The sequence below is a fragment of the Haliotis cracherodii genome, unplaced genomic scaffold (genome assembly GCF_022045235.1).
Source record: "Haliotis cracherodii isolate W230 unplaced genomic scaffold, xgHalCrac1.p SCAF_12, whole genome shotgun sequence".
Lineage (NCBI taxonomy): Eukaryota > Metazoa > Mollusca > Gastropoda > Lepetellida > Haliotidae > Haliotis > Haliotis cracherodii.
This window is the reverse complement of record NW_027266267.1, coordinates 8,159,484-8,185,868: the sequence shown is the minus strand read 5'-3', so window position 1 is coordinate 8,185,868 and position 26,385 is coordinate 8,159,484. Positions and strand designations below refer to the sequence as shown.

At 41.7% G+C, this 26,385-nt stretch overlaps 1 protein-coding gene across 1 annotated transcript; it reads left to right on the top strand.

Annotated features, from left to right (window-relative positions):
* The first annotated feature begins 2,731 nt into the window (after nucleotides 1–2,731).
* Nucleotides 2,732–25,042, top strand: LOC139457504 (cilia- and flagella-associated protein 91-like). The gene is made up of 18 exons (XM_071238891.1): nucleotides 2,732–2,885; nucleotides 4,637–4,713; nucleotides 6,301–6,458; nucleotides 7,756–7,845; nucleotides 9,406–9,462; nucleotides 10,239–10,423; nucleotides 11,169–11,346; nucleotides 13,387–13,482; nucleotides 13,755–13,816; nucleotides 14,497–14,679; nucleotides 15,622–15,761; nucleotides 16,116–16,232; nucleotides 16,798–16,869; nucleotides 18,487–18,633; nucleotides 22,161–22,382; nucleotides 22,998–23,146; nucleotides 23,792–23,883; nucleotides 24,314–25,042. The coding sequence occupies exons 1-18, from the start codon at nucleotides 2,813–2,815 to the stop codon at nucleotides 24,535–24,537; spliced, it is 2,322 nt and encodes a 773-aa protein (XP_071094992.1). The 5' UTR covers nucleotides 2,732–2,812; the 3' UTR covers nucleotides 24,538–25,042.
* Nucleotides 25,043–26,385: the final 1,343 nt, after the last annotated feature.

Sequence of the window (26,385 nt, the reverse complement as noted above, 5' to 3'; positions counted from 1 at the left end):
GGGACATAACTCCTCCAACCTTAAAGGACGAACTGTTGCTGCTATGGTTCTCACTGCTTGTTTGTTTATTTGTTTGTTTGTTTGTTGTTTAACGCCACTCAGCAGTATTCCAGCTATATGACGGCGGTCTGTAAATAATCGAGTCTGGACTAGACAACCCAGTGATTGACATCATGAGCATCAATCCTCGCAATTGGGATACGATGACATGCATCAACCAAGTCAGTGAGCCTGACCACTCGATCCCGTCAGTCGCCTCTTACGACAAGCATAGTCGCCTTTTACGGCAAGCATGGGTTGCTGAAGACCTATTCTACCCCGGATCTTCACGGGTCGTTCTCACTGCTTTTCCTTATCGTCCACTGTTCCAAGGACAAACAACGATATACCCGGTCAGGTCAAACGTCCTCGGTCACAAGGGGAACCAAGAGAAGGACTCTAATAAGTATAATAGTTCTGTGTCTGCTGACTTCAAACTATGTCTCACAAAAAATCGAAATAATAGAATGTGTACCACTCAGAAACTTTTAAACCCGCCAGGGGTCAAGATGGAAGCAGATTTCGAAATTCTTTTTAAGACCAGTCAAGAGGACTAGCGTAAATCTTATCTCACAAGTCCGAACAGTTTGTAGCCAGTCCTGTTCGTTCCCCGGCCGCGTCGTACCAAAAGACGTTAAAAGATGGTACTTGTTGTTACCCTGCCTGGCGCTTGGCATTAATGGGCTAAAACAAGGACTGGTCAGCTCGGAGTCAGTATACTGTGTCTGAGTTTGGGTATTCATGTTAAACTGCGGCATGGTATCTCAGTGTGCTAGCACTATAAATCGGCATCAGTCCGGACTAGTACAATCAGCCACACACACACGTACATGCACGTCGCTATATAAGTGCAATAATCTTGGACGCGACGTTAAAGGGGAAGTGTACACGCAAAAAATCACTTTCTTTCTTTTTCTAAACAAAACGCAATTTTAGAATTAGTTAGTATCTGTGTTTGAAAATATACACTCATTTTTTTTCACAGTGAAAGTAGGAAGCTCACAATAGTGTGAAAGTGATATGCCGTTATGAGGCCTTCGTTTTACGAGCGAAATAGGCCTGAGTTATCCCCCTTAGATTATGACGTAATTGGTGCCAATTCAACTGGGTCCCTGTCTATTCTCAACGCAAAAGATATCAAGGACCAGTTTGCGGTAAAACAACATGGTCTACGACACACTCCGGCGCAGTGGTGACTCAGCATAACACAATTCTGGCTGGCATCTGAGATGCTAGAATCACAAAACTGTACCTACACCACGTGAAGCGGCTCTAACAAAGCATGATGACGTCATAATGTTTATCAATTGGCACCAATGACGTCATATTGCAAGGGGCATAAGCCATGGTGTTTTTGTTATGGAAATAGAACACTTGGTAAATGTGAAAAATATAAATCGTTTTAGTGCAATAAATATGTTAATTAAATATGATGTTTTTATATTTTTGTCTATGACACTTCTATGTTAACACTTTTAATGTGGAAAAAGTACAAGAAAAAATGGTTCATTTGTTCATGAACTTGCCCCTTAAAACCCAATTTCACCTCACCTCACCCGTGCATTGTGAACTGGTTCAGAATTATATTTCTCCCAACTACTAGTCAATAAGCTCGCTGCGAATAGCTGCAAAATTGCTGATGCCGCGTTAAGCAATATTCACTCACTCACTAGTCAATAAGGACTATTATCACTGGATTTTCACTTGTCCCCAGCACAATTTTGTTGTCTCGGGGTAGCGGACTAGCGTAATGGCCGTGGAAGGGGAAATGGTGATCTCCAATAGCGAGCAGTGATAAGGTTCTTAATACCAGGCACCCAACAGGAATTGCATGGTCGGATGTTACAATGTTATGGACATTCGTCACCACTCGCCCCTTTCCGTAACCGCTATTCGGCTTGTCCCGGAATAACACGAGTTGGTCACGAATGAGTTATGGAGACAACGTCAATCACCTGCTATCACCTGTAGCAATCCATATCTTTCTTATCATTTGATGTCCATCTTTTGAGTAGCCAGAAAAACGAGTTGATGCATACATTATTGTTAATTATTTAAGTTGATTTTTTTGTTAATATTGACATGATGGTGAAAGAAGTAAAACAACTTTCACTAAAAATATTAGAAACGATATCTTTAAATGTATGCATATATGAGGAAAATAAAGAGTAAGAAATTATGACGTGCATCTTTCCAGCCTGTCTTTGAATGTATTAAAGAAGCATACGTTTTATACTTTCCCAATACTTTCCACATAAATAACAAATACCATAACGTATAACGATACAGGACTTCTCGCTGTCAGAAAACACGTATAAATCATATAATACTCTTTCAAAAAATGTTTGACCGACGGTATAAAACATACGTCAAATAATAGTCTAAACACCGCAGTGCCTGAAAGAAAACAAATCAAGCGCATAATTTTCAGTGACATCAATGCCATGCGTTCGTTTGACTGGGCACCTGTCTACCTAAAAGAGCAAAGCTTGCTGCGCGACTTAACAGTAGAACCAGTTTAATCCTGTTTCTCACTCTTGACAACATTTTATTCAGTTTATATATTTGCGACTTCTTGTAATGTGTGTTAGAGATATATAATAATACACTTCATGAGATCTGAGCATTTGAAATGTCCATCGCAAACGAGATTTCAATGTCGCCATGGTCACGGCGTAATCACCGCCATCTTGTTTGTGGATAATGGCTGGACGTACTTCGAAGCTAAGATATGCGTGAAATTTTACAGTAGCAGTACTTCCTAAACATTAAAATGGCAACTCAAACACAAACACTACGTGGGAAAGCTAGCGTTAATCCTTCCAGGACCCACGATTACCTGTATGGTATGTATTTAGATTTTAATATGATACAATTTCGAGTTTGACGGTCAATGTTTACACTAAGTTAGGGTTATTTATCCCTTCTTACAGACAAGTTAAATCGTTGCTGTTTTCGTTGAATCAGAATGTGGTCACATGATAAATATGTTGTCTTAATTCTGATTTCATCATTGCTGTGAAAATACTTGGACGAAATGAGCAGATCAATCATAGAACCTTTGGAAATGTTGCAGGTAGATCTACAGTTATGTGACTTGACTATGAAAAGTATAGTATAGACTCCCTTGACGTCCATTCTTGCAAAAATAATTTCCACAGGTTTATTTGCGGATAAAAAAACATTCGGTTTGGAAGTGAAAAATAATATGTATGACTCACGACTAAAAGAGATGAAGGTTATTGCTTCCCACAAGTAGTGTATTAACCACTTTGATCTTGAAAATAACAAGAAAAAATGGGCACTATATTTTTTTAATGTATCTGCAAGTTACGGGTTTTCAAGCCCCTAAGAATTTTTGCATAGGTAATATAATGGGGGAAAAACAGGTTGGGGGAACAAAAGGAACTCTTATTGTATTTCTGATTAAGTGTCTAAGAGCAATCCCAATACACTTAAATTAAGTCTTACCTTTCAGAACTTATTTCCATTAACACTTGGATGAATATCCATGTCTTGTTAATTTTGTAATTCTTTGCCAAGTGAGTCAAGTCGATCAGACACCATCTTGTTACTGTCACTTGATTTTGAGTCCTCCATTACAGTCAAGTTAAAAGTAGTTGCACGATATGGTTAGTCACTTGACTTTACAGCCAGGAAGTTAACAAACAGCAGCCGTCAGTGCATACAATTGTTTTGATGAAAAATTATCATCAGATCTAGTTTGATTAAAATGTGCAAATGAGTAAGTTTTGAGGTATGTTTTCATTACTTACCCGCCTACCGAATATCTTTTCTTGTGTAGCTTAATTCACAACACATCTTCAGCGGCAAGTGGCAAACACTTTGATGTCTTCATAGGTTTTGAAGCGTCTACTTTGATTATATCATAAAGCATGTGGTCACGTATATAGTCTCAAAATGAGGTGAGGCTTGAAAATGTGTGACGTGAGGATACTGCAACTGTCTTTTGAAATGCAGGCCAGTTGGTTGGAACACTGTTCTTAATGTTTGGGGCCCAGTTGGCCCAGTTGTCTAATACCCCGTTCACATGACAACATTTACTAATGGAAGTAATTTTACACGTTTAACTATACATACGTTTATATATGTAAATTTATTATGCGTTGTGAAAGGGGTATAAGGTGCAGCACTTCACTGTGCAGGGTTGTGTCCCTTAGGTGTCCCAGGAACCTATGATTTGGGGTTTACAGATTTTATTTCTAGGTTTTTCAGCACCATACCCGTGCTCGTGGGTTTCACCGAAGTGGTAAACGTCTGAGACCTGCATCAGTTCGGGCTTCCGCCCACATCAAGCTGACAAGCAGTGTTATAACTGAATTAATGCTCAAAGCGACCATAAAGACTCTAAAAGATGTTATTAAGGGACAAAAACAAGGATTGGTCAGCTAGGAGTCAGTATACTGCGTATGGAGTATCCATGTTAAATTGCCGCATGGTGTTTCAGTGGACTAGCAATATAAAACCAGTAGAAGTCTGGACTAGTACAAGCAGCCACACACATGCATGCTCATCGTTATAGGCCATCTCACCTCACCTGAAAGCCAGACTCACTCATTGACTGTTACTGTTTCAGACTCCCACTATGTGCTGGCCAGTGAGAGGGATCATGCAAGGGCCACGTTTAAAGCCCACACAAGCACAGACAGGGTTGTAAGTAAAATGGAAAAACTACCTGTTACAATTTGGTAACACTGTTATGTTGTTTGAACCAATGCTCAAGAGGCGACCGTGGTCTAGTGGAAGAGCGTCCGCCCGAAGAGCGGAAGGTACGGGGTTCGATCCCCAACCGCGTCATACCAAAAGACGTTAAAAGATTGTACTTGTTGTTACCCTGTTGTCAGTATACTGTGTCTGAGTGGGGTACTCATGTTAAATTGCGGCATGGTATCTCAGTGAGCTAGCACTTTAAATCGGCATCAGTCCGGACTAGTACAAACAGCCACACAAACACACACACGCACATGCACGTCGCTATATAAGTGCAATAATCTTGGATGCGACGTTAAACCCCATTTCACCTCACCTCACCCGATACTCAAGAACGCATCACATGTGACGTCATAGATCTATGACACGAGATGCACCATTTGTCTCGTGCAGGATTAGCGTGTAAAGTTTGGAAATCACGTGCAGCATATCGTGATAAGAATAAGATAAGATTGTTAGTTCTGTCATTAATTAGTACACAATAGTACTCTCCTAATGTACATACCATATTCGACGTAATAAGCGCCCCGCTCTAATAAGCGTCCACAGCGATATTTGCTAATATACTGGCTAGTGAACAATCCCAATTGGCACCCCTTCCGATTGATCAATATACACAAGACCTATTTATTCATGTATAATACGCACTTGTGTGTAATATGCACCCTCAATTATGGGCAATTAAATTCTGGAAAAATATATCTGTCGTACTTCTCTTTGTTTCTATGGTACACGTTTCTTTTGCCGGTGAGTATATGTACAGCCTTTTGACTGATATTGAAGTCTGTGTTATGACTGCAAGCTTGAAATATTATTCATGAGACAAGGTGCATCATGGGATGCAATACCTTATTTAGACTGTCAGTCTGTTGTCATTCAGGGTTATCTACACACAGTGGGAGTCATCGTCCTTATCAAGACTCACTGTTATTTTTTAATAAGCTTTGTAAACACAATTTTTAAAGTTACGCATCAGTGTATTTCTTTGTCTTTAAAATATTGGCGATGATTATAAATTAAAGCAAATATGTTTCAATATTTGTCAACATAATAGTTTAGAAATTCTATGCATGGTAAGGATCAGGAGCAGTGTGTTAATTGAAGCAAGTTATAAAAAAAACAAAAACATATAGCATTTCTGTTACCTTGGTTACAGGCCCCAATGCTAATATTGGCTGATGAAAATGGGTTGTGTCAAATGTGACTTTTGGAAAATGATTTTGATTATTTTGGATTAGAATCACGTCAAATGTGCATAGGGGTGGTCGGGTAGCCTAGTGGTTAAAGCGTTCGCTCGTCACGCAAGAGACCCGGGTTCGATTCCCGACATTGGTACAATGTGTGAAGCCCATTTCTGGAGTCCCCCGCCGTGATATTGCTGGAATATTGCTAAAAGCGGCGTAAAACCAAACTCTCTCACTCACTCAAATGTGCATTATTTCTGCATCCTGGTCATTGGTGTCAAAATTGCAGCAGTGCACAATCCTGCACCTCCTGATAATGAACTCGCCAATAACATTCTCTCCCCAGAAACGTGTGCCCAACTATACGACGATGTTCAGCGAGCTTCGTCATCACCCCAGATTTGGAATGCGTCTGGATGTGACGGATCCTGTGCCAAAGTTTATCTCCCGCCAGTGGCGCGGCTATGCAGACCAGCAGAGAGAAGCTCTCATCAGATACACAACGTGAGGAAATCTAACAAACCTAGCTTCGAGTCTGAAGTTGAAATAATTTGAGATGTTATTTCTGAATAGCAAATGTTACAATGAGCCAAAACTAAGAGTGGATGTTAGGTTGCTGTTATGTTTATTACCTGTATAGAGAATGTTTGAATCTAACACTGGTCCGTTGTCCCAGTTGAGTAAATCTTCACAGGGACCAGTTGTATAACTGTGCTAGTGGGCCTGTGGTCAAGTCTTATGTTAATTAAGTAAGAAACGAAAATCTGGCACAAACTGTACCCATTTGCAACCTCAACAACACTGCATGGCAGAGTTGATGAAAGTTGAAGGGTGGTCAGGTAGTCTAGTGGTTAAAGCGTTCGCTTGTCACGCCTAAAACCCAGGTTCAATTCCCAACCTGGGTACAATGTGTGAAGCCCATTTCTCATGTCCCCTGCCGTAATATTTGCTGGAATATTCTTAAATATTGCGGCATATAACCAAACTCACTCCCTCACTGATGAAAGTTTAAAACTAGTTTTGTGGAGGAGTGTTAAACTTATATTGACTGTTGTTGATATATTTAACATCCAACAACACATTGGTTTTCTTCCTGGTTGGACCTGCGAAGAGCTGGGTAGAGGATAGGTTTTTAACAGCTCATGCTTGTCGTAAAAGACGACTGTGCTTGTCGTGAGAGGCGACTAATGGGATTGGGTCATTGATTGATGCATGTTATCGTATCCGAACAGCATGGATCGATGCTCATGATGTCAATCACTGGATTGTCTGGTCCAGACACATTTATTTTTCAGACAGCCGTCATATAGCTCAATTATTGCGTTAACAAACAAACAAATCTTTCTGGTTGTTGATTGTGGCTGAGGGGGCACGGGTGGCCTAGTCGTCTAAGGCGCCGCGATTCGCTGTGCAGAGTTGTGTCCCTTGGGCACGCCAGAAACCTATGATTGTGGGTTCGAATCCTGGTTCACCCGGATTATGTTTCTAGGTTTTTCAGCACCATACCCGTGATCGTGGGTTTCACCAAAGTGGTAAACGTCGGAGACCTGCATCACTTTGGGCTCTCCTCCCACATTAAGCTGACACCGTGATATAACTGGAATACTGTTAAAAGCCGCGTTAACCCCAACTCACTCACTCACTGATTGTGGCTGTGGTTGGACACACCAGGAAACCAAAGAGTATATAAAGTGTTGCAATAGTTAGTATTTGATGACACTGGACTTGAAAACAGAAGAAGTGGGCTTTGAGTGTGCTGGTACTGTTCCTGCAAGTTTAGTGCAACTGTTTTTCCGTTTAGCTTCAACTATGACCCGTCTGTGCAAGTTTCATCCAAGCATTTTGCCAATGCTGAAGTTGCTGGCAGAAACAGATACAAGTTCTTCAAGAGGTAAGATTGAGATTCCTTAAAACAAGTTACACTAATATGAAGTAATTAACAGATTTACCATGGTTTTGCTGGAGAGAAAAATGGAAATATGACATTTTCATGATTTTATCAGCCTTTGATAGGATTTTTTCTATATCAATAACAAATTTGGAAAATATCTTTAGGAAATTTTGGATGGTAATCAGTAAATATCTTAGAAAGTGGACAGGCCCTGATGATAAGTTAAAAAATGGATTTAAGTCGGAGTTTTGACTCAAATTTGAAAAAACTGAGCAAAATGCAATTCTAAAACAAAACTGAGTTCAGTTTTTTTCTTAGACTTAGTTCAAACCATGTAAAGCCTATGTATGTTAGCCTACATGGTAACTTATGTTTTAATATGGATATAAATGGCGATTGCTAATAGACATAAGGGGAGATTGAGATGGAGACATTTTTTTTTAGGGGCTTACCGATCATGAAACACCTCGGACAAAGATTTATTCCTTAGATTTAGGCTTTGGACATAAACGACTATACATCGTGTCTCGTGTCCAACAGCTCTTATTTTGCTGAGTTTAATTCAAGAAACCGCTGTTGAGTTATAAAATCAGCTGAGTCTTCTTTGCAAACTCTTTGTAAGATTTGAGTAAAAATCGGGGCCAGATCTGTTACCCTGAATAAGTGTTTAGTTTGGTTCTGAAGCTGACAGGGGCTTGGTGGCCCATTTGTCTAAGGCATCATAATGTGCAGAGTTGTGTCCCCTTGGCATGTTGATCATGTGTTTTGCTCTCATTGTGATCCATGGTTTGTCTACACCATATTGTTTCACCAAAGTGTTGAGTGTCTAAGACCTGCATCACAGCAGACTTTCACCCACATTAAGCTGACCTGCGATGTTTAACTGAAATACAGTTGCAGAAAGAGGAAACAGCATCCTTTGGTGGTATCACAGCAACATCGTCACAGCATTCAAAATTCATGCTAGTCTGCTAGCCTGAGACTACTAAATTGTGCTGTGGACAAGTTATAATGCAATGATGTTAGAGGGCCATTTTTCTTAACCGGTTCTCAATGCTTACAATTTGCTACAAATTGGAACTGTATAAAACTGACAGTACATGTAAACTTAGTAACAGCGTTAGAAATTGGCACTAGTCCTGTGATCCTTACCAAACTGCCCAATAGTAAAGGTATCCTAAGGACTAGTAGAAATTGGCCCATTTTAAGGGTTTTGCTATAGGTTATGATTATAAGTACTAGTGGGCCATTTTTCTTAACCAGTTCTCAATGGTTACAATTTGCTACGAACTGGAACTGTATAAAACTGACAGTACATGTAAACGTAGTAAACGTAGTAAACAGTGTAAACAGTTAAGTCTCAGTCATTCAAGCAGGATCTGTTTTAGACCAAGAAACCTTGTGTTACTAGTCCTCTGGACTAGTCTTAGATATATTTCTGAGGCTGCCGTAATGGCAGTTATTATAGTTGTGTACATTTCTGCTAGAATCAGACAACTTGCCACAGTCAGATACATACATGTGGCTCCGGTGCTCTGAAGTTTGTCTCTTCAATTTCAGACCAATCATCCCGTTTCTGCAGCAAGTTCCTCCTGAAGTCCTGCTGGCCACATCAAGGTAGAGAACAGTCTTTTAACATCTGCTGGGGATTCCACAGAGAAGAGGTCCCCATGCTTGTCTCCCAATGGGTTTCCAGGGCAGTACAGGTCCCCAGTACCCCTTGCTTGTCTCCCATTGGGGATTACAGGGCAGAATAGGTCCCCAGTACCCCATGCTTGTCTGCAAGGGGGGATTTCAGGGCAGAATAGGTCCCCAGTACCCCATGCTTGTCTCCCAGTGGGGATTACAGGGCAGAATAGGTCCCCAGTATCCCATGCTTGTCTCCCATTGGGGATTACAGGGCAGAATAGGTCCCCAGTACCCCATGCTTGTCTCCCTTTAGGATGCCAGGGCAGAATAGGTCCCCAGTACCCCATGCTTGTTTCCCAGTGGGGATTACAGGGCAGAATAGGTCCCCAGTACCCCATGCTTGTCTGCAAGGGGGGATTTCAGGGCAGAATAGGTCCCCAGTACCCCATGCTTGTCTCCCATTGGGGATTACAGGACAGAATAGGTCCCCAGTACCCCATGCTTGTCTCCCATTGGGGATTACAGGACAGAATAGGTCCCCAGTACCCCATGCTTGTCTCCCAGTGGGGATTACAGGACAGAATAGATCCCCAGTACCCTGTGCTTGTCTCCCAGTAGGAATTTCAGAGCAGAACAGGTCCCCAGTTCCTGATTTTAACAATACTTTAAACTTGCTGACCACAGTAACACTTTGTTTCTATTTATTTTAAAGTTTAATTACAACATTAAAACATTTCATTAAAACTCATCGATTTCCCTGCCAGACAAGATCCCCTGGCCGGTCCTGACCAGATCCAGATGGAGCGACCTCCGACACCCCTGGTGAAGACCGTGGAGACACAGACTGATTATCGTGACTCTGAGGCTCAGACTGACCCCTACACCCCCGAGTATGTGGTGAGACCAGGGGAGGCGCCGGAACTCCTGACTCTAGCTACATTGTCATATGGTGAGTTGTACACTGTTATCATGACTGACCCCTACACCCCCGAGTATGTGGTGAGATCAGGGGAGGCGCCGGAACTCCTGACTCTAGCTACATTGTCATACAGTGAGTTGTACACTGGTGGCATGACTGACCCTTACGCCCCCGAGAATGAGGAGTAATGAATATCTTATATCGCTAGTCCTCAGACTTTTAAGCCAGTTCTGCTTGAACAAGACAAAAATGTTTGGTATGTTTGATTCAGTTCCGATTTATAGCAAAATTGAAGCTTTGAGAACTGGTTCCGAATCATGGACCTCAGATGTTAATAGTACTCATTAAGGACTAAAGTCATGAATGTTTTACTTGTCACAGTTTAGTAGTCTAAGGCAAGCAGGCAAGCGTGAATTTTGATATACTGTAAATCTTGAAATTAACGCGAGCGTGAGTAAAATGCGAAAGATGCGAGTGGTCTTCGCTTGCATTTTTAAACATCGCATTTAATTAAGGTGAGGATTCTAAACCTGACTGAGGACATCTTTAGATAGAAATCCACTGATGCTTGAGAGGAGCGAGTGTTGCATTCATATTGAGTCACATTTTTGGCTAGGGTCCAGTGGTCGCATTCTTTTGGAGACGCATTAATTTCACGATTTACAGTAATTATAATACAGATATAACACTGTGGATAGTAGAGGATGGACTTCACCGCCTATGAGTAATGCTATCTAAATATGACACTGTGTATAACGTCTTGGAATCTGCTCAGGTCGGGGTCTCCCAGCTGGGCTTGCTGAGGTTGAAATGATTGAACGTGCACGAGCCAAGCGGGCATGGGAGGCAACTCTGCCGCCCCTGAGCGACACGTCTCAGCTGGACAAGAGACGTCGCATGATGGATGAGATGGAGACGAAGGAATGGGCGCTGAGAGAACAGGAGATTGAAAAGTAAGTAGGGACATTTCTGACTTCAAGTTGTTATTTGGATCTGTCAGTTGTGTTTTGGCTGTCTAGCCAGGATCAATTGAAATGTGACTGCCTCCCTGGTCTAGTGGCAGAGCGTCCATCCGGAGAGAGGAAGGTCTGGGGTTTGAACCCCGGCTGCGTCATACCAAAAGACGTTATGATTGTTTGTTGTTGGTTTGGTGTTTAACACCGCACTCAGCAATATTCCAGCTATATGACGGCGGTCTGTAAATAATCGAGTCTGGACCGGACAATCCAGTGATTGACGTCATGAGCATCGATCCATGCAATTGGGACCGATGACATGCGTCAACCAAGTCAGTGAGCCTGACCACCTGATCCCGTTAGTCGCCTTTTACCGTAAAACAAGCAAAGGCGTTATGAGATGGTACTTGTTCTTACCCTGAACTTGTTGTTCCACAGCAGAGGCATCCAGAATGGTTTTGTACAAGAACTAGAGTTATCTGCCCTTGTGGAGAACATGGACACTGATGGAACTGTTTCTAGTAGAATGGCTATACCCATATACGAACAAGGGAAATTCAAGTCTTTTATTGACCTTATCTCATTAAAATCAGACCATAGATCTCACTACCGCTAAACAAAGATCTCAGGTCATCCCATTGGTATCATCCAATAATGTTGGAGGGCAACAGAGTCAGATATATGCATGTGTCTCCAATGCTCTGAAGTTTGTCAAATTCCATTGCGGGTCACTTGACATCCCCAATCTCATTAAAATCAGATCTTAGTTTTCGCTACTGCTAACCAAAGATCTGAGGACATCCCATTATGGGTACGTCAGAACGACCTTTCGCGAACATTGACTGACCAATGAAATGACTGACATGAAATCGACATTAGCCAATCAGAAGGCAGCTATCTCGAGCTTTACAGCACTAGTTTCAAACTGGCGACTACGCTTCGAAACATATTTTGACGTATTCTTGATTAAAAAATTTAAAACTGACCAAAACAACATTCTGGAATGGCTCATAGATGGCCTAGAATGTATGGATTAATCATAAAACCTGTAACTGTCGTTCAGAATACCTCGTGTTAAATATATCGTGGTTGCATGATTAGAAAACACATTCCAACTGTCACTTTCAGTATCTGGTAAGCAACGCTCTGATTGGTTGGATGAAAGGTCGTGCTGACGTGACCCTTAATGGGATGTCCTCAGATCTTTGTTTAGCGGTAGCGAGAACTAAGATCTGATTTTAATGAGATTGTTGACGCCCATTTCAGTGTCCAACCAAGACCGTGCGATTGCGTTATTCACGCTAAAAAAATCAAATCGCCCCTCATAAAAAACTCAAAGCACGATCTATCGCGCACAGTAATTTCTTGTACAGTCACTTACTTTATCAGCTGTTTATCCCTACCTTTAGATTCAATACTCACTAAATCTTTAATCAATTAACGAAGAAAGACAGTTCACAACAAACATTGTAAACAACTGTCGAAGACCGATTGATAATAACGGGAAGTTCGATTACGAGTTACGTCCCTTGGGTTGCTGAATAAATTATCGACAGGATTTGCACAGGAAACGAAATTTAATTTAATTTAGTAGTAAGTGTATCAAAACTTTGATCAAAATTATGTTGTATTTTGTTGTTTAGTAATCAAAAACTTTTCACAAGATGTTAATAGACAATAAATATTCTATCTTGAATAGTTCTGAAAATATTTCGTTTTAGTTTCGAAAAAATCACAAAGCATTGTTATTCATTTCAGTTCTTTATTCTGATCTGTTACACTTTTATATGATGATGTACCAGTACATAATACAAAATAAGACATTTTTTAAGAAAGCAGTTATTCCCCCCTACTTTTTCAAAATCCCCCCTATTTTCTACATAATGGGGGGACAAGTCCCCCCTTGATTTTCAATTTTGGGTTGAACACTGCCTTTTACCAGCCGTTCAGGGATTTGCCGCCACTGATAATGACCGCGAATAAATTCACAACAGTTTCATTCCCACCAAAATGACTGACCTGTGATACGGTGTTCAGACTGCAGGAGGCCAGGCTGGAGGTCCTGAAGAAGCTGCTGAAACACAGGGAGGAGAACCACCAGGAGCTCAACATAAAGAGACTCGATAAACTCTGGTCAGTGCCACTCACAAATTAGACAACATCAACAGGTTTATGGATTGTTGGTATGAAATTAAAATTAAACCCTGTATAATTCTACCAAGGTTGCACTTCATAAATGTTTTAATGATTGAATATTGTTATAAAGCAGTTATTAGTGTTTTGATATTAATTCCCATCAACTGTAATCCGTAAATATATCATGGTCAAAAGGGAGGTAATTTGATTAGGGTGAAGCAGTTGTCTCCCTTGATCTGGAACTAATTCTTGTCTCTGTTTCCTCAAAGGTCCAAGAAACAGAGAGAGAAGGAACACCGTGTGAGGAAAATCAGGAATGAGCACATCAAGAGTAAGTGGGAAAAACAAACATAACTGAAATACAGCTTAGACAGGCACGAGGACTTTGGCAGTGCAGCGTTCTTACTTCCGGATAGCATTTTCACCCGAAAACTAGGAAAAGTCTATCTATCCTCCTTTGCTGAAGTCAACCAATTGTTTGTTTTTTGGGGCAAGTGAGATGAGAGTTTGACCTCTTTGTAGTGGTATGCTGCCATGTGTATAGCACAGGTCGCAAATCTGTTTATTTACAGATATGCCTGCTTTGGAAAGTTGGTAGATAAGTAACTTGGCAACATTGACTCCGGAAACATTGGCCACACTGTCACACAGCTTATTTAACTGTTTTTTTAACTGAATTTGTGTGGAATTTGCAGTGAGTGGGTACCCGGTAGGATGTGAATGCAGACTTTGCCTTACAGGCAGTTTGAGTTTTATTCTTCCCAGGAAGCTGAAAAAGCAATTTGAATACATACAGATCTGTTGACTGGGTTAATAATTGTGTTATACCATGAACATGTATTATTATTATTGTTATCATGGTTATTGCTGTTGTTGTTGTTATAATAATAATAATAATAATAATAATAATAATAATTTTTTCTTCTAATAAATAATGATATTATTATTATCATTATTATTTTCATTATTATTATCATTATTATTTTTATTATTATTTTTATTATTATTCAGTGATCAGGAAACTAACGGGGAAACGTGAACACGTTGAAGGGAAACTCCAGCGCCGAGACGTGATTCAGGACTACTCCGACTTTGCCTCCCAGAGCTATGCCCCCAAGACGAGAGTGGGCATCTTCATTGACAGGGGTTCTGAGCAGTTTGTTGTCAAGAGCAGGCATCTCACCACGTACCAGGGTTGGTAACAGTTTACTTCATGTTAAAAGGGGCGGTCGGGTAGCCTAGTGGTTAAAGCGTTCGCTCGTCACGCCGAAGACCCGGGTTCGATTCCCGACATGGGTACAATGTGTGAAGCCCATTTCTTGTGTCCCCCGCCATGATATTGCTGGAATATTGCTAAAAGCGGCGTAAAACCATACTCACTCACTCACTCACTTCATGTTAAAAGTTAAGGATATGTATTTCGGGGATCAGTCTGGCATCTCACCACATACCAAGGTTGGTAACAGTTTACTTCATGTTAAAAGTTAAGGATACGTTTTTCGGAGATCAGCCTGGCATCTAAAACCTGAGCATCACATTTTCCTGGAGGGGGGGTTCTGGGTTGGAATAGGTCCTCAGCAACCCATTCGGGTGGTCAAACTTGGTGACTTCCCAAATTGCTTGTCATCAAACCCTATTTTTAAGGTGCCTAGAGAATCATGCAATAAATATATATATACATGTTTATTTATCATTTCAAATTTGAGGCTCAGGAGTAAACTACCTTTGTAACAAACACACTAATAAAAAAACTTATTTTTTTATCCTGGTCATTTGCCGTATATGTTGTATATATGTTGTATATATGTTGTATATATGCTTATAATGAACTATGGTTATAATGAACTAATATTAGTTCGAGTTCGTTGTAGCCGTAGTTTACTATATTACAATGCTTTAATTATCAATAAGTGAGATGTAGCACCTTGTGATTGCAATATTCACAGCAGTAAATAAGATCTGTGAGGAAATGGAGGTAGACAAGTTGAAAATTTACCACAGTGTTACTACTTGGTTTTTGAAATTGTTCATGTGTATTTGTATGGAAACAGCTCAACATTAATTGGGTAATGGTGATTTAATTTAAATATTTTATGCAAGTACGGTGGTTATATGGAGCAGTGGTGTCTACTTTAGGTCTGTTGGAGTTGGAGGCGTCACTGCCCGACTTTGTGATGCAGCCCCGGGTGAAGGCCCCGAAGCCCAAGACGGTCACCAAGGCCGGCTTCATCAAGCGCAAGTACCGCCAGCAGAGGGAGCTGATGGAGATGCACGAGGTAGGATGCTGACATGTCACTCTCTCCGTCCCCGGACAACAGTTGGCCTTGCAGAGTTGTGTCCCTTACTTGTTCCAGGATCCTATGATTTTGGGTTTGAATTTGCCCTGGTTACGATCCTTGGTTTGTCAGCACTAACATTTAAAACCCGAATCAGTTTGGTGATCCTTCCCAAATATATATGACACAATGAGATGCCAACAATTAGTATTTTGGCAGAATCACAAAGTGGTTGTATGTGTCGTATGAAAGAATATAGTATGAAACGGTCAAGTATTGACGATGACAAGTGATTGAGTGAATAGTGTGTACACAGTGAGTCACAATGCATGAGTCTCTCCTTTTGTCCCCTAGTCCATCAAGGAGGCCAAGTTCCGAGGGGAGGAGGCTGCCAAGCCTCTGCGATTCCTTCAAAAGATTGAGAAGCCAGTGCCCCGCCCACCTACACCCTCAGTGGAGGTGCCATCACAGGTAGGAGCTGTCCCCCTTCTTCTCTGTATCCCTTACATGATTTGTTCGTCATCGTTAACATGTACATGTACATCTCCACATCTTCCTCTAATAATGGAGCACCAATTCACCGTGTCAAGCTCCTTCCCAGCGTGTAACACCTTTGTTGCCCTCCCATTACATCTCTGCCACCAGTGTGCAGCCAGCCATTACATCTGCAAATGTAACGACATAAATGTGAATAAAGTTGATGGTGATGATGATGGTGATGGTGATAACGACGACGGCGGCGGTGGCAGTGGTGGTGGTGTTTAGGATGATGATGATGATGATGACGGTGATGATGACGATGGCGAAGACGATGGTAATGATGGTGATGATGATGCTGCTGCTGATGATGATGATGGTGATGGTGATGATGATGATGATGATGACGACGGCGGTGGCAGTGGTGGTGGTGTTTAGGATGATGATGATGATTATGATGATGATGATGACGGTGATGATGACGGTGATGATGACGGTGATGATGACGATGATGATGATGATGATGATGATGATGATGGTGATGATGATGATGTTTCAGCTGGATGAGGAGAGAGAGCTGGCCACCATCTTCCTCCAGCAGGTGATCCGAGGCAGAGCCATCCAGAACATGGTAAGCCCTTCTGTAACCATGGTTACAGCACATTAACATGGAGTATGGGGACATCAGCATCAGTCAGCGCTGTGATACACCTGTAATTAGTGCTGCTGGTGCAGGTGCAGCTGTGATACACCTGTAATTAGTGCTGCTGGTGCAGGTGCAGCTGTGATACACCTGTAATTAGTGCTGCTGGTGCAGGTGCAGCTGTGATACACCTGTAATTAGTGCTGCTGGTGCAGGTGCAGCTGTGATACACCTGTAATTAGTGCTGCTGGTGCAGGTGCAGCTGTGATACACCTGTAATTAGTGCTGCTGGTGCAGGTGCAGCTGTGATGGCTCAGATGAAGTAAATGCCTGGTGCCTGAAGGGCAGGTTAAGAAGCAATAGGTTTTTTAACACCACAATGTTTTAATGATGTAACCAAACCCAGATGTGACATACACATGGACAGTGAAGATCAGGGGAACCTGCTATGCACAGTAGGAGTCACAAAATTCATTTGGGTATTCAGGTCTAATGACAAGGAAGTGTTCCCTGGGACACACTTGAAAAGACATAAATTTTGTAGCTTTTTATGCATTTAAAAGAAGGACAAAATATTTGCATTTGGTAATACCCTGCCTAAAGTAAAATAATTATATTGCTAGTGCTTCCATGGCATTTGATGCACTTAACATGCAATCTTGACTTGCATTTGTTCCCATAAACCTAAAAACAATAAGGCGACACACTCTATCGGACTACTGTTTCCTGATTGGCTGACAATAGAGTGGGTGGGGCTTGATGTTACATTATAACGCTGACTGATGTCACTGGTTTTGTGGCCCGTGAAGATCCGGGGTAGTATAGGTCTTCAGCAACCCACGCTTGCGGTAAAAGGCGACTATGCTTGTCGTAAGAGGCGACTAACGGGATCTGGTGGTCAGGCTCGCTGACTTGGTTGATGCATGTCATCGATCCCAATTGCGTGAATCGATGCTCATGTTGGATTGTCTGGTCCAGACTCGATTATTTACAGACCTCCATATCGCTGGAATATTGCTGAGAGCGACGTTGAACAACAGACAAACAAACAAACAAAAACTGGTTTTGTATCAGGTCTACATGTTCTTATGCTTTTGATTAATTAAGCTGTCTTCTTGAGCTGAAGTTGTTATTGTTGACTTTATAAAAACTGACTTCAATATTATTTTGCGTTTATGGATGTATATGTGACAAACCTGGTATACGTCCATAAAGTCAGTTAAAAGATATTGGGATATAACTATTAAGTGAAATGTATTACCATATTCGACATTATAAGCGCCCAGGACGAAAGTTGAAAGATAGCCTGAAATGTTTATGTACGACAGATATATTTTTCCGGAATTTAATTGCCCATAATTAAGGGTGCATATAACACGCGAGTGTGTATTATACGCGAATAAATAAGTCTTTTGTACATTGATCAATCGGAAGGGGTGGTAATTGGGATTGTTCACTAGCCAATATATTAGCAAATATCGCCGTGGGTGCTTATTAGAAAGGGGCGCTTATTACGTCGAATACGGTAGTCTTGTGGACACAATTCATACATTGTGTCAGGTCCATGTGTCAGTGTCAGGTAATGGAGTGTGGTTGTGTTGTCAGATGTTCGAGGGCAAGGAGAAGAGGATGGAGCTGATCCATGAGCTGCGGTCCACACACGCCCTGCAGGAGGCGGAGCAGACGGTCAAGAAGCAGGAGATGCAAGCCACCATCGCCCTCCAGCGACAGAGAAGGCTTCACGAACACAAGGTGGGTTGTCTCCCCTTGGGGATAGCAATTTGCACTGGGCTGATTGAGTGGTTTCATTTGTGTGCCATTGTACCCTAGATTGTTACTCAAGCAGTGACTGAATAAACTCTATGAATACAAAGTGGGTTGTCTCCCCTTGGGGTTACAGGGAAGCAAAGGTGTTGGAAAAAAATGTCTCTCGTTTTACTAACAGGGTAAGCGTTTATGTTGCAGTAATATCCCCATGCGACATTCTTGGTCTCAATAGACCCCTTACACCCTATACTTGACTTAACTAGACTAGGGGGTGGTGGGGTAGCCTGGTGGTTAAAGCGTTCGCTCGTCATGCTGAAGACCTGGGTTCGATTCCCCACATGGGTACAATGTGTGAAGCTCATTTCTGTGAATACTGCTAAAAAAGCAGTGTAAGACCATACTCACACACTCACTCACTAAACTCATCTAAAATGAGGATGGGATGTCACAACTGTATGTTAACTGGATCCTGCTCTGGATTGTTTCTCCAGCTGTCTAGAGTTTATTGGTTCGAAAGAAATCTCACTCTGGCTGTGGACTTGTGACCTAAGTTGCAAACACGAAGCCTCTGACCCATATAGACCTGTGCTCACAGGTGCTTTTCATTATTACTGCCGTAGTCCATTGTGTGCAGATTGATTATTTATTCTCAGCTCCCTTGGGAGTATATTATTCAGCGGTAGACACTAACATTTGTAGTCCACTAGTCCTTATAATGATAACATATAGCAAAACCCCCCAAAAAGGGGACATGTCTACTAGTCCTTATGATTGGGCAGTTTGGCAAGGACTACAGCACTAGTGCCAATTTCTATCGCTGTATTATTATCCCCCGCCCAACAAAGTTGGCAGGGGATATAGAAACGTCCGTACGTCACATTTCGTTTCCGGAGCATAACTCAAAAACCGTTCAATATTTTTTCATGAAACTTTGCAGGTCTGTCAAGTACATGCTGAACTGGTGCCTTTTGCTATTTTGAAATTTTAGAAATTTTTATTTTTTACGTTTCCATGGCAACAAGATGGACTTAGGTTCTGTGAGGGTAGGGTTCGTTTCCTGAGCATAACTCATAAACCGTTCAATAATTTTTTAATCAAACTTTGCAGGTCTGTCAGGTACATGCTGAACTGGTGCCTTTTGCTAATTAGAAATTTTAGAATTTTTTACGTTTCTATGCAACAAGATGGACTTAGGTTCCAAACTCTTCTTTTTTTTACAATTTCCATGACAAGTTCCAGCTCGGTTAAAAAAGGTCAGGGTTTGTTTAGATTTAATTATGTCATAAATTCTGCCACAGGGGCGGGGATTTAGCCACATAAGTGGCAAACTCTTGTTATTATTAGAGCTTGTGTCTGAGCTCTTAGCTAGTTGGAACCCCTGTTTAGTTTTATAAAGGTTTGCATGCCCTGATGCTAGTCAAACAAGAACATCTTGATACATAAAAAATATGTTCCCAAGCAGACTGAAAAGAATTTAAAACTAGAATGAACACTTGTTATTTCTTTAAGAGTTGTCTCCCCTTGTTTTGGTGCTTCATGGCCTCCCACTTGATTACTACACAGTCAGGATGAGAATTAGGCATAATTCTGTTTAACAGACAACAGCAGCAGGCCAGTAGGAGATGAAGTTGATCAATTATGCAGTAGACATCGATCAAGACATCAAATGGGGGAAATACAGTGAATTAATTATAAGCCCAAGTGATTGAGTTCTATTGTGTCTGTAGAAAGGCAGATGGCTGAGAGTTTAGGGAGACGTGGTGGCTGTAGGTTGCTCATGGTAAAACTGCCAGTGTTCATGTAGTTGGCTTCACTTCTGGATGGGGCACTGATTCAGGTGAGACGTGGCTGTAGGTTGCTCATGGTAAAACTGCCAGTGTTCATGTAGTTGGCCTCACTTCTGGATGGGGTCGTGTTGATGACTGTAAGCATGGTATCAGTCTGAGCCACAGACTGACTCAGATCTGAGTGGTAATTTTGTGGTATGTACTGGGTATGTTTCTCATGGACAGGTTAAAGGCTTGACTCCATCATGTTAATTACTATCACTGCAGCAGACATGATGTTAGACTGACCACTGTGTATGATGACATGTTTGACTGACCACTGTGTATGATGACATGTTTGACTGACCACTATGTATGATGCAGGAGACATGTTTGACTGACCACTGTGTATGATGACATGTTTGACTGACCACTATGTATGATACAGGAGGCATGTTTGACTGACCACTGTGTATGATGACATGTTTGACTGACCACTGTGTATGATACAGGAGACATGTTTGACTGACCACTGTGTATGATGCAGGAGGCATGTTTGACTGACCACTGTGTATGATGCAGGAGGCATGTTTGACTGACCACTGTGTATGATGACATGTTTGACTGACCACTGTGTATGATGCATGTTTGACTGACCACTGTGTATGATGACATGTTTGACTGACCACTGTGTATGATGACATGTTTGACTGACCACTGTGTATGATGCATGTTTGACTGACCACTGTGTATGTTGACATGTTTGACTGACCACTGTGTATGATGACATGTTTGACTGACCACTGTGTATGATACAGGAGGCATGTTTGACTGACCACTGTGTATGATGCAGGAGACATGTTTGACTGACCACTGTGTATGATGCAGGAGACATGTTTGACTGAACACTGTGTACGATGCAGGAGACATGTTTGACTGACCACTGTGAATGATGACATGTTTGACTGACCACTGTGTATGATGCATGTTTGACTGACCACTGTGACATGTAGGAGGCATGTTTGACTGACCACTGTGTATGATGCAGGAGACATGTTTGACTGACCACTGTGTATGATGCAGGAGACATGTTCGAGTGACCACTGTGTATGATGACATGTTTGACTGACCACTGTGTATGATGCAGGAGACATGTTTGACTGACCACTGTGTGTTATGCAGGAGACATGTTTGACTGACCACTGTGTATAATCCAGGAGACATGTTTGACTGACCACTGTGTGTTATGCAGGAGACATGTTTGACTGACCACTGTGTGTGATGCAGGAGACATGTTTGACTGACCACTGTGTGTGATGCAGGAGACATGTTTGACTGACCACTGTGTATGATGCAGGTGACACTTTTGACTGACCACTGTGTATGATGCGGGAAACATGTGTGACTGACCACTGTGTGTGATGACATGTTTGACTGACCACTGTGTATGATGCAGGAGACATGTTTGACTGACCACTGTGTATGATGCAGGAGACATGTTTGACTGACCACTGTGTATGATGACATGTTTGACTGACCACTGTGTATGATGCAGGAGACATGTTTGACTGAACACTGTGTATGATGTAGGAGGCATGTTTGACTGACCTCTGTGTATGATGCATGTTTGACTGACCACTGTGTATGATGACATGTTTGACTGACCACTGTGTATGATGACATGTTTGACTGACCACTGTGTATGATGCAGGAGACATGTTTGACTGACCACTGTGTATTATGCAGGAGTCCCTGGTGGATGAGGCACTCAGCCAGGTGGAGGGCTCCAGCCTGGGAGACATGTTTGACTTCCTCAGCAAGGAGCTGATACGCCTGCAGGAGGAGCGGCGGATCCATGCCTTCTCCATGCTGGCAGAGAGACAGCGGCGTATCCGGGAGGCGGAGGAGAGTGGGAGGAGACAGGTGGAGGAGAGGAGAAGGAGGGAAGAAGATGAGGTCTTTAAACAGGTGAGAAGAAAATGCCACGAAAGCCAACCTGGCATGAAACAATGAAGGCATTTAGGCTTGTTCTAACACAAAACAGGAAATTCTTAGGCAATTGTACTGACGTTCCATTAATGGCAGGAATGTAATTGAAAATATTAGAATAGCCTCTGTTGATATTTTTGTGAAAACTGTTGAACTGAGAACTAAAACCATCAAACCGAATTTGAATGGAATATCCACAATATTTTTGTGAAAACAGTGGAAAAAATAACTGAAGCATCAAATTCCCCCTTGGGAGATACTAAGGCAGAAGAGGTCCAATGCTTGTCACAGGAGCTGACCAATAAGGATTGGGTGGTTGTGTGATTTGGTTTATGTGTCATTGCGACCCTGTTGGATTATTTGCTCATGCTGTCAACCACAGATTAACCTGCCCCAGATCATTAACAGCCTTCTGTGATGTGATTTAGCTGGAATATCGCTGACTGTGGCATAAAACAATATTCACTCCCTCATTAGACTGATGCCCACTGCTTTGTCCAGGGTAGAACAGGTTTAGTCCAAGTGCAGGGGACTGTCATTAGTTAGGGGTACAAGGCATGATGGCATGTGTAGCTGTGTTCTTCCTGCCCCCAGGCGGTGAAGGTCCATCAGAACTCCGTGGACACCTTCCTGGAAGACATCATCCTCGGCTCCATCAACAACACCGCCGACCAGCAGGCCCGACAGGAGATCCAGGAGATAGCTGTGACCATCAACGATGTGGCATATGACATCGAGGAGAAGTAAGTTAACATGTTTCCCTGACACACATGATAGTGTTTCCCTGACACACCTGATTGTATTTCGCTGACACACATTATTGTGCTTCCCTGACACACATTATTGTGTTTCCCTGACACACCTGATTGTGTTTCCCTGACACACCTGACACACCTGACTGTGTTTCCCTGACACACCTGATTGTGTTTCCCTGACACACCTGATTGTGTCTCGCTGACACACATAATTGTGTTTCCCTGACACACCCAATTGTGTTTCCCTGACACACCTGATTGTGTTTCCCTGACACACCTGATTGTGTTTCCCTGACACATATTATTGTTTCCCTGACACACCTGATTGTGTTTCCCTGACACACCTGATTGTGTTTCCCTACCACACGTGATTGTGTTTCCCCTTACACATATTATTGTTTCCCTGACACACATTATTGTGTTTCCCTGACACACATTATTGTGTATCCCTGACACATATTATTGTGTTTTGCTGACACACCTTATTGTATTTCCCTGACACACATTATTGTGTTTCCCTGACACACATTATTGTGTTTCCCTGACGCACATTATTGTTTCCCTGACACACATTATAGTGTTTCCCTACCACACCTGATTGTGTTTCCCTGACACACATTATTGTGTTTTCAGACGTTCCCAGCTGGAGTCGGAGGAGATTGTGGCTGACCTTGTCCACTGCTTCCTGCTTCCAGAGGTGCAGAAGACAACCGTCCGGGAGAAAGGTAAGGGTTACCTCCCCTGTTCTACTTGCCATCAGAAGGTTTATCCTGTGATTCAATGGTGTTCAGATAATTGCAAACCTAAAAACTCCTTATCTAATTTAATAATTCTATTGTTTCCAAAGTCCATTGTTTCCTTTTGAAACCTTTTTGGGGATCCGAAATACTCCTTGTATCATGTTTTGAATTGAAATCACAGTGTATGAATTTTATGTTTAAGTATTGATATGGATCCAGAAATATTTACTTTTTTCAATCAAAATGTATGGACATTTTTCATAAAATAATATAATTTCTCCATAATAACTGACTTGAAAATCTCAATGTGTGAATGTAATGTATGATAAATTATTTTGAATTTTTAAAATATTTATTTTTATATTACAAAATGATTATGATTCAAACTTATTAATTTGAGACGTTCCTGATTCAGTGAGGAGACAACAGAGGAAGTATTTGCTCGCTGCCCACAAACAAATTCACAAGGAAGGGGAGGAGATCATTGACATGAATGCCAAGGCTCTTCCTTCCTCCGCCCCACGACTTCTGACCGCCGGGCAGGAGGAGGAAGAGTTGATTGAAGCACCCGTCAGGGACTCGGATAGTCGTCATAGCGACACAAGCGTCATTCTCCCAGAAAAACCAAGAACAGTTTAAAGACATTATTACAAGAACAATTGAATGTTTTGTACAGTTGTCAAGAAGATAGGATTCCTTGTTTTGCAAACACATGTCCTGAATATATTTATCAACGTTTGTTTGCTTTGTGTTCTCTGATCTTACAACAGACTGATTAGAATCAGTAATAAACGATTTAAAGAAGTTGAAACAAATGCAAGATTATTACATCTGAAGTCATCTAAAACCATTCATTTCAAGGATATGTTGTCAATGTTAACACATCCTAATCCTTTATTTATTCATAATAATTTAGTTCTGTTTTTAATTTTTTGGATATTAATTAACCACTTTTTTTTAATCAAATGACAATATCAAGTTTTGTTGTGGACATTTTTTATCTGACTAGGTGAATGTATAGCATCATGATATGGTATATTTGAAATTGGATATTGAAGCATGATGTGACTTGTGTACAGGCCTTTCTTATGTGTACATACCATTGTCTGTGATAGTGTTCTCACATTCCGTCCGTGATGGCCAGTGTAAATACATATTTATCAACACTCAGATTGTTGTGTCGTTGTTTTCCTTTAGCACCAGACTGAGGGAGTTTTGCGCTGCTCTGAACGGCATTTCAGTTATATCACGGCGTGTAAGCCTTATTTGGGAGAAGGTGAGTGAGTGAGTTGGGTTTAACGCTGCTCTGAACAGTATTTCAGTTCTATCACGGCGTGTCAGCTTGACGTGGGAGGAGTGAGTGAGTGAGTGAGTTGGGTCTAACTCTGCTCTGAACAGTATTTCAGTTATATCACGGCGTGTAAGCCTTATGTGGGAGGAGTGAGTGAGTTAATGATTTTATCGCTGCTTTTAACAGTAATCCAGTTATATCATGGCGTGTCAGCTTGATGTGGGAGGAGTGAGTGAATGAGTTTAGTGTTACAATGCTTATAAAAGCTTGATGTGGGAAGGAAGAGAGGGATGCAGGTCTGGTGCAGACAAACCAAGAATCAAACTCAAGAATTCTGGAACCATCAGGTTTTGGCATGCCTAAGGGACATAGCTCTACACCATGAATTGTGGTGTCTTACACGACTGGGACACTCCAACTGTAGACATTTACCACGTTCGTGAAAACAATCCTGACAGAACTAAGGAAGGCAACTCTTCACAGCCTACTATGGCGCCATAGACTACTATGCCACCTGTGTCACTTAATTCATAAATCTCAGATTTATAGTTAAGAGATAAATATTATGTGTTTTTAGATTTGAAGTATATTTTCAGTATTTGATAACCGAAAGTTTGAAATGTTAAAATTGCAGGGCATTGATAACTCAATTAAACCCACAAATCTGAAAATACCGGATGTTTATCTCAATTAGTGGCATAGGTGCCTCCGTCGTATACAAAAGTCATCAGTCATTTACTGAAGCTTTTCTTATATGAACTCTCACAGTTAGAGACAGACATGATGGCAGTCTGGAAGATATCTGTGATAACAACTCGCCTGGTTATCAGAGTGTACTGTTAACATGATGCTACTGATGAAGGAGTGAGTGAGTTTGGTTTTACGCCGTTTTTAGCAATATTCCAGCATTATCACGGCGGGGGACACCGGAAATGGGCTTCACACATTGTACCCATGTCGGGAATAGAACCCGGGTCTTCCGCGTGACAAGCTAACACTTTAATCACCAGGCTACCTGACAACCCCTACTGATGAAGGAAGTACAAGTTCTGAATGCAGATCATTTCAAGGGACCATGATGCAACAGGCTTCCTAGCCTTGCTCCAAGGCTGTTCTGAAAGAAGAGTCCATGGATGTGTAGTAATTGTATCCTCCTAATAGGCAAGTCTCCAGGACAGGACTCCAGTCTCTTATAG